Raw genomic sequence first — 10,628 nt, forward strand, 5'->3', positions numbered from 1 at the left:
TGTTAATCTGTGTATCGCCATGAAGCTGTGGCTTACCAGGTAAGGTCCTGGAGTCTATCTCCTTCCGCAGCTACTTGGTATCTCCTTGACTCTGTCTACTCCCTCTATATATCTCTGTTCAGATTTCCTGCCTGGCCAAGACAGTTTTATTCATCAACCAATAAAAGCAACACATATACAGAAGGACATCCCACATCAGTACTCAGTAACCATGATCTAAAAAGGAGCACACAAGCATGCTATGTGCATCAGTCATGTTATATAGGAAGATTTACAGGGCTGATTAAAAATAAAAGTACATGAACTTGATGGCAATGGTTTGGAGACACCAGGAATAGTCAAACTCAACTGGGTACCAAATCAAATAGAAGAGGATGTGGGGTTTTGTTGTCGATGGTGTTCTTTTTGTTTTATTACAACAGAATCAGAGGGTGCTGAGGGTTACAGGTGATAGTAACCTATGGCTTTCTCTTTTCAGATAACAGGCCACTTTCTGCTTTATCTCCAGCATCAGACACTGGCCAAGATGATGATGGTAGTGGCTATTCAAAGTACACCCCAGACCACTACTCCACACTAGGAAGGCTTGATAGCTACCGGTCCGTGGGGCAGTGCTTGGAAACCAGGGACTCCAGCTGTCAGACCGAAGATGTGAAAGTCATCCCACCATCGATGAGGAGGATCAGGGCCCACAAAGGGCTAGGCATTGCTGCCCAGATGAGCCACCTCTCTGGCTCCTCTGGCAACATGTCTGTGCTAAGCGACTCGGCCGGTATTGTCTTCCCCTCTCGCCTCCATAGCGATACTGATTTCCACAGCCTCCCACGTTCTGGCGCGAGAGCGAGCTCCTATTCACTGGAGGCAAGGATGGGTGCCCTGGGCTCTGCTGACGATCTGGATGACAGTTCTCCCTCCCAGGAGGGTAGCTCACGGGGACATGAAAACTTTGCACATTTGGGAGGTGCCTCGCGGTCTGGAATGCTTTCGCGGCCCAAATCGCAGCAACTGACATTCTTGGAGAGCGAAAACATCGCAAGTCCAGCCTGTGTGGTTTCACCTCACGCAGCCTACTCTACCAGTGTCATCCCCAATGCCACATTGCTGTCATCTTCAGAGGTCATTATTATTCACACTGCCCAGAGTGCCGGGCAGCTGGACAGTAGAACACCTGGCTCATCCACATACTCAAAGATAAAACCTAGAGACCGCTCCACACCCCGATGTTCTGTGAAAGATGGCCACCTGTCCCCCAGTCACCACTGGAGTGAGAGCCACACCATTCCTTCTTCTGCCCCCAGGGCCACCACACTGTTAGCCCTCTGCGATTCAGAGGGCTCTCTAAATGCTCCAGCAAATAGGGAGAATGGGTCTCAAGCCATACCCTATCATTGTAGAAACAGCCTGAGCTTTCCTGCCCACCCCCCAGATGTGGATGGCAAGAGCGAGTCTAGTTATTCCGGGGACAGGGGGCATGGCTCTGAGCCTTGGGATTGTAAAGCCTCCAGCAATGGGCGGTCATCCCCTCTGAAGCCACACCTGGCCACACCTAGTTGCTCTACTCCCACGAGTAACATGAGCAGCTGCAGTTTGGACCAAACATCTGTCAAGGAGGATGCCAGGTCCCTGTATTCCGAGGATCATGACGGTTACTATATGACCACTCCCAGTGATGCTGGACACGAGACTGGGAACTTGTACGGTATCAGTGACGGCTTTGGGAACCCCAGGCACAGCATGGTCAATGTTTTTGATGGCAGGGCTCCGAGAAGCCAAGGGGATCAGGCCCATCCCCAGGATAAATCCCTTTCCAGAAACATCTCTCTGAAGAAAGCAAAGAAACCCCCTCCGCCCCCATCCCGGACAGACTCCCTGCGGAGGGTTCCTAAGAAGAACAGTCAGTCAAATGGGCAGGTGCTCAACGAGAGCCTCATCGCCTCGCTCCAGCACTCGCTGCAGCAAAGCCTCGCCGGCAAGGGCAGCAGCTCCCCTTCCCAGAGCCCCAGCAGCGACTGCGAGGAAGCCTGGCTCCCTCGGTCCCGAAGCCAGAGCGTTGTCAGCGAGGGGAGTAGCATGACCTCCACCACTGCTCCCAACGTGTACGCCCTGTGCGGGGCGACGCCGTCGCAGAGCGACACAAGCAGCGTCAAGTCAGAGTACACAGACCCTTGGGGCTACTACATTGACTACACAAACTTGCCGGAAGATCCAGGGAACCCCTCAGGCGGCTGCTCAGCTAGCAGGGAGGCGCCAACTGGAAATGGGCCCGTCGGTCACATCCAAGAGGGCTCCAGAGTCCCAATGCCCCAAGTGCCTGGTGGCTCCGTTAAACCAAAGATCACCTCGCCAGAGAAGTCACAGAGAGTCACCTCTCCATCCAGTGGGTATTCCAGCCAGTCGAATACACCCACAGCACTCACCCCCGTGCCAGTGTTCTTAAAGTCAATGTCACCAGCAAATGGGAAGGGGAAGGCCAAGCCCAAGGTACCAGAAAGGAAGTCGTCTCTAATCTCCTCCATGTCCGTCTCTTCCTCGTCCACTTCTCTCTCCTCTAATACTTCTACCGAAGGAAGTGGCGCCATGAAGAAATTGGATTCAGCCCTAGCCTCGCCCCTTGCTCCTCCCCCTGCTCTGCCTTCCCCCTGTTTGGCAGACAAGTCCCCTTTTCTTCCACCACCTCCTCCCCTAGCAGATTGCTCAGAGGGCTCTCCTCTGCCTCCCTCGCCGGTGTTCCCCCCTCCACCTCCAGAAGCCCTTGTTCCCTTCTGCTCCTCCACTGACAGGTGCCTTTCTCCTCCCCCCACAGCTCTTAGCCCCCCTCTTCCAAGATCCTCACCTCCTTTGCCAGCACCTCCTCCACCTTTCTTGCCCTCATCGGAACCCCCTCCCGCTCCACCCCTGGACCCCAAATTCATGAAAGACAACAGGCCTTTTTTCAAAACCTCTAGCCAGTCCGAATCCTCCAGGGAGGCTCTCCGGCGGCCTGCCAACAAGGAGGAAGGCTGCCGACCCCCCATGCCCCTGATCACCACGGAAGCGTTGCAGATGGTGCACTTGAGGCCAGTGAGAAAGAACTCAGGCGCCGAGGCAGCCCTGTTTTCTGAACCATCAGCTCAGGAACAACGAACTCCGACTGCTCCACAGTATCACTTAAAGCCATCTGCTCTCCTCAAATCCCGAAATAGCATAAATGAAATGGAGAGTGAAAGCCAGCCTGCTTCTGTGACGAGCTCGCTCCCGACGCCTGCCAAGAGCCAGAGTCAGGGTGACCATGACAGTGCAACCGAGCGTGGTGGCCTCCTGAGCTGCAGTGATGGAGCTCCGTGTCCCGGGTCCAGCCTCAGGACCACTCTGCTCTCGGACTCTTCACCCAGCAGGAAGCCACCTCCCATCTCCAAGAAGCCCAAACTGTTCCTGGTGGTACCACCTCCGCAGAGAGATTTCACAGCGGAGCCCACAGAGAACGGGAGCGAAGCCTTCCCAGGCGTGCCCAGCCCTACCAGGGCAGAGGAGGAGGCTGTGCAGAGCCAAGAGGAGAAAGCTAGCCCAGCATCCCGAGCTGGTTCTCATGCTACGGCCTCCACCCCCAGCAGTCCGGTTCTGGAAAGAGGAGCTGCAGGGTCCTTGTCCCCTGGCAGCGTGGAAATCAATGCCCCCATGGTCCAGCCCAGTGCCTCACTTGAAGAGTCAGCCAAGAGCAGCGTGGATGATGAGGGCAATGCGGAGAGCTGCCTGTCTCAACAGGGCAGAGAAGGTAAGCCTGGCTGCTCTCTGCCGTACTCCTCTGCCGCTCTGGGGCTGAGCCAAATAGGGCTGCTCAACACTCAGTGGAGCCAGGTGAAGCAGCCCAGAAATAGGCGAAAGCCAGCACTGTGTGGGCTTCTGACACACCAAGCTGCTTCGTGAAATTGTTAAAGGGCTGTGTGTGTGTGTCTGTGTGTCTGTGTCTGTGTGTGTTTGTGCGTGGGCGTGCAGCAGGCTGGGTTCCGAGAAGCAGGAGTAATCTCTCTGCAGAAGCGCTACAAAGAAACATTCTAACAAAATTTAAGAGCAACTTAGTCCAAAGTCTGTTGCAGCAAAGACTGAGCCCTGACTCTGTCAGTTGAGTGTTGTGTCTCCCTCTTTCTGTAAAAACTCAAACTGCAGACCCACCCGGCTCTCACGTCAGGAATGGCAGGGAAGCAGCGTATCTCAGAGCCCCACCAAGGACTCAAGTGCCAGTCATCACATCTTGTGTTTGCCCATCTCTCTTCTCTCTAGCTGGGCTGCTGGAGCCCAACACAGCTGCTGCTTCCTCGGAAGTCGGGGACATCTCTAAGGAAGAAGGGAGTGATGGTGTGATGACCCCCACTAAGCCCAGGACCACAGAGGACCTGTTTGCAGCCATTCACAGGTATCCCAGACTCCTTTGGTGCACTTGAATATACTAATTTCCTCCGTCCAGATGGCGCCTTTGTTGTCTTGAGATTTCCTTTGTAACCAGGCATTCAGCTCTACTCATTTTTAGGTGTCTTTCTTATACTTTGATTTCAAGTCTGATTTCTGTTTTACTTTGTTTCATTGATTTCTATGATGACATTGTGGACGGTGTGTTGCCTCCTGGTAGACACAGCTGTGGCTGGCAAGACACCTAGTGTGTCAGTCATGTGACCCAGTGCTTATTTACAAGATTTGGCTCTGGACTAGGGTTAAGAATACTGCATTCTGGGAACTTAGGGTACACAGACTAGTTCTACAAAGCCATGTTCCTAAGAATGCTATAGTTGATTTATTTATCATTATTTGTTTGTTTGTTTGTTTTAGAAAACCCATAATTCCATAGTGCTTTCTTTTCTGGCTCCTTCATTGTTTCGTCAAGAGTATGCTTCTTTTCTTTCTTTCTTTTCTTCCCCCCCCCCAACTCCTCCCAGATCTGCCCCTGGCCAACTTTCATACTTTCTCTCCTCCCCCCCCAAAAAAATTTTTTTTAAAGCCACTTGAGCTGCCATGGCATGTGGTTGGTATACCCAGTCTCGCTACATTGAAGAAAACTGACTTTTCCTCTCCAAGCAGCTATCATTTGTGAATAGCTTCTTAATGTGGTGTGTGACTTTGTGCCCACTTGCCTTCTTATGTGCTGGGATTTTGTCCAGCTTGAGTTTATGCACATTTTATATAGACTCAAGTTCATTTGCAGGTCAGCTCTGTTGTGTCTGGAAAATGCTGTTTCCCTAAAGTCGTCCATCACATCTAGATCTAACAGTCTTTCCACTTGCCCCTTCCACATCCCAGAGCTTTACTGGTCCTGATGCAAGACCCAGCACTCCAAAATCTTTCAAGGAGTAGGGTTCTTTTGCAGGAGGGGGAAAAAAAAAAAAAGACTCTTTAGTTACTATGTACTCCTGGCGCCACCTGCTGGCTTTTAAAAGAAGTACACTCAGTCGATTGTCAAAGGGAATTGTTACCTGTGTTTAAATGGTTACCCATGAATGTAACTGATTGCACACTACAGCCTCGTTTATTACGTTGCTTGTCTGTATACAACTTAGTCTCTGTATAGCAGCATCATACTAGCAAATGCTAAGATCGAATATGTACAAGCACTTTAATGTTATGGAAGGGAATGTTCTTGCAGCTTAGATTTCCTTACTACCAGGGTTTCTGATAACTCTTGTAATGTTTCTATGCTGTCAAGACTTTGATTTGACCTGTGTGACTGTCCCTATTTTCCTTTGGAGACCTATACCCTATAGAATCACTTGAATCTCTGGGTAAATATCCCGTGCCAGCACAGCTCCCAAGAGCTTAAATGAAAAGGTTGTTGCATGCAGTAGAAGAACGTCCCCCTCTTCCCTGGAACTCTGTGCAATGCAGAAGAGCAGGGAAGCAAGCTGGGACTTGAGTTATCAACTTGAGTTGACAAAGAATTATACACATGTCTATCTTTTCTTTGTTTTATTTTTGTCTCTCGGCTGTAGTATTGTTCTAAAAGACCCTAAAGACCACTTTACCGTTGCTACTCTGGTTTCTTTGATCTCATTAGAAATAAAAAGGGAGCCAGCTACCCAGTTCTTTCTTGAAACAGGGAGATGAGAAACGCGTCTTTCGAGAGCCAATTAAGTGGCATTTGTAGTGGTTTACGCAGATGCTTCTAACTGTAGCCGTGTTGGGCACATAATAAGCCCTCGACAAATATCTTCTGAATTAATTGAAACCAATTGGAAGTTAAGTGTTAGGAAATTCTTCTGAGACCCAATGTCTTTCATCTAGGATGGAATGCACTGGGTTTCTAAATATACAGGAATCTGTATTTATAATCACAAGCTGCAGGGATGTGTGTTGCCAAGTAGCTGTGTGTACCAAATACCCGGTCTCAAGGAAATCCAACTGTTGTGGAGCCAAATTACTGCAGATTTTTTTCCTAAAAATATTCCAAAGGTCCCTTCCATATTTTATTTTGGCAACCTTCAGGAGGCACTGAAGAATATGTGGCTTCTGCCTCAGGGACAGTGCCATCTATTACAGATATAGAAATCATCCCATTTTGTATTATTCTCTGCACACATGGGACAAAATTAAAGGCCAAGTAGCCTCAGGAGTGGATTGAAAAGAGAGAGCTCAGTTATATGCTGGTTTCTGTTGTCAGGATTAATAGCAAATTAGCAGGTGTAATCAAAGTCCATCTGAAGCCTGGGACACCTAGAACTTTACATTCATGTCCTTCAGCCCCTCAATTCAAATGTCATATAAAGACTACCCAAACTGGAGCGTAGCTTTCAGGTTTTATCATGCAAATTAATTCTCTTCAGATTTAAGGCCAGATGGAAAGTGTAGAACCCCAGTTGAGGTGTGAAACTTTAATATTTACTGAAGTAATTAGACTTTAAGCCATTGTTAACTATTTAAATGCCTGTTATAGCCATCATCTTTAAAAACACAACACACACACACACACACATGCGCACATACACACAGAGAGAGAATGCACAGACAGCAGAAGTTTGATTTTAACTTACTTTGTCAGAGGCAGCTGCCCCCTGAGAAACAGCAGTCATTTTTTGTTTGCTTTTTAAATCTCGCCATCTCTTTTAGTTCTATTATCGACAATCAAAGGCCCTAAATTCCAGAGAGTATGGCTCTGGCTTTTTGTGTCTCAGCACCCTCTGACCATTTAAAAGCAAATCAGAACAGGCTAGTGCCGAGAAGACCGGGAAGGCAGAGTTGCTTCCGTGGCAAGCAGCGTAAGCGGCAGAGATGTGTGGTTACATGAAGAAGGTCCCTCAAGACTTGAGTTGTACTAAGTACGTCTGTGTGTGCATGGGTGGCGGGGGTGGGGTGATCATTGTCTAGATTTCAGTTTCTTTTTTAATCCACGATTAGACTGGATCCCTTTGCAAACCCTTTGCCAGCTCCAGAAATCTGAAGCTGTTCTTACTTCATTCGCTGCTCCCGTTGACCATTGTGCAGAACTATTGAACAAAAGTACACTCGGCACACTTCATTGGGGTAGGGGTATCTGGTTCCCTGTGCTCCTCTTTAATGGTTGAAGTGTGTGTGTGTGTGTGTGTGTGTGTGTGTGTGTGTGTCTGTCTGTCTGTCTGTGTCTTCCACAAGGTGTGACAGGAAGATGACAGGTGATTGTCACAAGGGTTGCTAAGGATTGACTTTCCTTTCAATCTCAATTTTGTTTTATTGTAGATCCAAAAGGAAAGTCCTTGGCCGGAAAGACTCAGAAGATGATCACACCCGAAATCACTCTCCCTCCCCACCAGTGACACCCACAGGTGCCGCCCCCAGCCTGGCCTCTCCGAAGCAAGTCGGCTCCATTCAGAGAAGCATGAAAAAGAGCGCCACCAGCAGCGACAACTTCAAAGCTCTGCTGCTAAAGAAGGGGAGTCGCTCTGACACCAGCGCTCGCATGTCGGCTGCGGAGATGCTCAAGTCCACGGACCCCCGATTCCAGAGATCCAGGTCTGAGCCTGCGCCAGACGTCCCAGACAGCCCGTCTAGCTGCTCCCCCAACAAGAACAGGAGGGCCCAGGAGGAGTGGGCCAAGAACGAAGGCCTGATGCCTCGGAGTCTGTCCTTCACAGGCCCTCGGTACAGCCGCAGCCGGACGCCACCCTCTGCAGCCAGCAGCAGGTACAGCATGCGGAACCGCATCCAGAGCAGCCCGATGACCGTCATCTCCGAGGGCGAGGGAGAACCTGCAGAGCCAGCAGACAACAAACCGCACAGGACCCTGGATGTTGCCAGGGGATGCTCTCTGGACAGACTGGAGGGGCAGAAGGTGGACCGGGACAGCCTGCTGTGTGGAGAGGAGTCAACCTCTGTGGATGGAATAGTAAGGGCAGAGGGCAAAGGTCTCTCAGAGCACTGTGGGGGTACTGAAGAGTTAGGGTCAGAACCTGCCTCTCTTGAGTGAGGTTGGAGGGAAGTGTATCACTCTTGGAAGTCTATGTGGCCTTTTCCTGGCTTGTGGGGACACCACTCAGCATTGGTGTTGGGGAGGTCTCGGCCTTGCGGGTCATTTAGGACTCACTTGCCACGTGGCTTAAAAAGCAAGTAGAAGCTTCAACTTCTGAAAGTGCTTCCTGGGGAAGATTTTTGTCGTTTGTTTGTTTTTCTCAAAAATGCCGGGTGTGTGGATATGTGCATTTTGAACACTTCATTCTAACACGTACACACACTAACATTGTGTATAGAAATAAGAGAAAAAGTCAGAGCTAAGGTAGAACGTCATGGAGACTTCTGGACCATGATGGTAACTGCTTTCAAAGCATTATGGGTATGGGAATGAGTGAGTTCACTAAGGAGAGATTCGAAGCTGTTACTTCTAAGAGGCAGTGGGGCTGGTTCTAAACATGGGACTCATGGAAGCCAGGGAGGGGCTGGGAAATTGCTAAGCAACTCATTGGTTCAGGTACTTTTCCGGGGGAGGGGCTTTGCAATTGCCGCTGCCGCTGCTGTGGCTGCTCCTTCCTCCTGCTCCTTTTGTAAAAATAACCCAAGTGGAAGTGTTGAGGCCGCGTCCTGTGCCTACTGCACACACTTCTAGCCTGATGTCAGAAGCATGGGTGGATGCTTTTTGTTTTGTTTTTAAATGAATTCCCTCGAGTTGCAACCAAGCCCTCCACCAGCTGAGCTGACCGGGTAGAGGAATGGGGCGAGAGAGAGCCAAGAAGAGCAGGGTCTCTGAGAGGAGGGTAGGGTAGTGAGTGATGCTGCTGGATTTGTTTCCTGCTTATTAAATGAAATATTTTCGGAATTAATTCAGAAAGCGTGTACTGTAGAGCTGTGGGTGGAGCTTTTCCTTTACAGAGAATTTTGTTTTAAAACCAGACTTTAAACTTCCGTGTGACAGTTTGTCACTTGAAATGTCAACATTTGCTAACTTTTGGATCTCCTTTTGGTTATACCAAAGAAAAATAATACAGCTATTTTTACCCCCCCCCCCCCTTGAACTGCTTGCAGCATCATGTCCTAACTTAGGTTTACCAAAATCTATTATATATTATCTCACTTTGAAGAAAATGCTGACTCTTGTTAGTGAAAGAAACTGATAAAATTGGTAGGGCTTGGCTATTAATTAGCCCTGGGAAATGAGTTTTTAGATTAAAAAGACTTTTTTGCACCATTTGATTTGTGTGGTTTTTATTATTATTATTATTATTATTATTATTATTTGTATTTGTTTATGAGCTGAGTCCTTTCCAGGTTCTTCCCATCAGAATTTCAACATGCTTGAGAATTGAGATAAAAGTGTGCAAAGTGTTTGTTTACCATAATGCCCTTGTGCCCCTTGTTCTGTCCCAGGTTGCTGTGTATCCAGATTAAACCAGTGGTTACACCAAGCTTCTGTAGCCGCCATTGACAGCTTGTGACAATATGTGCAAGTTAAACCACACAGGCAAAGCACCACAAGGTGTCCTCTACAGAACCCTTGGTAGTGTTTGACGTACATCCTTGTGAGAAGGAAGAAAACACCTCTCATCCTCTATGGAAAACAGAGCACTCCTCACAGCCACAGATGGCAGCTTGACACATGACCACAGGGATTTTTTTTTTTAATCCTTTAGGTCAAATTTCAACTACACGGGGCACACAGATCATTTCTTGTGAATCTTAGAAAGCTTATATGTTGAGTTCTGCATACCTAAAAAAAAATATGAGAATGGTGCTGGGGAGATGGCTCAGAGGTTAAGGGCACTGGCTGCTCTTCCAGAGGTCCTGAGTTCAATTCCCAACAACCACATGGTGGCTAACAGCCGTCTATAATGAGACCTGGTGCCCTCTTCTGGCGTGCAGGCATGCATGCAGGCAGAACACTGTATACAATAAAAGTTAAAATTGTGTTGTTAAAAAAATTAGAATGTATGTGGTTATCAGAAATCCTGAACTTAATATATCAATATTTGTTTGAAGGCAAGATGAGGAGCATTAGAACTAATTATAAAATGATTTTAAAATCCCCATTTTAAAGATATTTATTAGGTTTTTAAGTTTGTTTTGAATAAAACAGTTGTAAAGTCAATATTTGAAACTTTTTTGTTTGTACGTGCATTTAAATTTTTTTAAGTTTTCAATGAAGTACTTATTATAAGTTGAACATATTTTTCCTTATATCCTGTCTCTCCCTTACTTCTCTCCCA

At 48.2% G+C, this 10,628-nt stretch overlaps 1 protein-coding gene across 3 annotated transcripts in view; it reads left to right on the forward strand.

The window, feature by feature from the left end:
- Positions 1-9,615, forward strand: part of Nhsl1 (NHS like 1) — a 225,617-nt gene extending 216,002 nt beyond the window's left edge. For all 3 annotated transcript variants that reach the window (XM_038340300.1, XM_038340301.1, XM_038340302.1), the window contains 3 exons: positions 479-3,751; positions 4,258-4,390; positions 7,675-9,615. In XM_038340300.1, coding sequence (XP_038196228.1) covers positions 479-3,751; positions 4,258-4,390; positions 7,675-8,401 — 4,133 coding nt within the window. In that variant the 3' untranslated portion in view covers positions 8,402-9,615. The remainder of the gene's footprint in view (positions 1-478; positions 3,752-4,257; positions 4,391-7,674) is intronic.
- The last annotated feature ends 1,013 nt before the right edge of the window (positions 9,616-10,628 follow it).

This window comes from Arvicola amphibius, chromosome 8 (genome assembly GCF_903992535.2).
Source record: "Arvicola amphibius chromosome 8, mArvAmp1.2, whole genome shotgun sequence".
Classification (NCBI taxonomy): Eukaryota; Metazoa; Chordata; class Mammalia; order Rodentia; family Cricetidae; genus Arvicola; species Arvicola amphibius.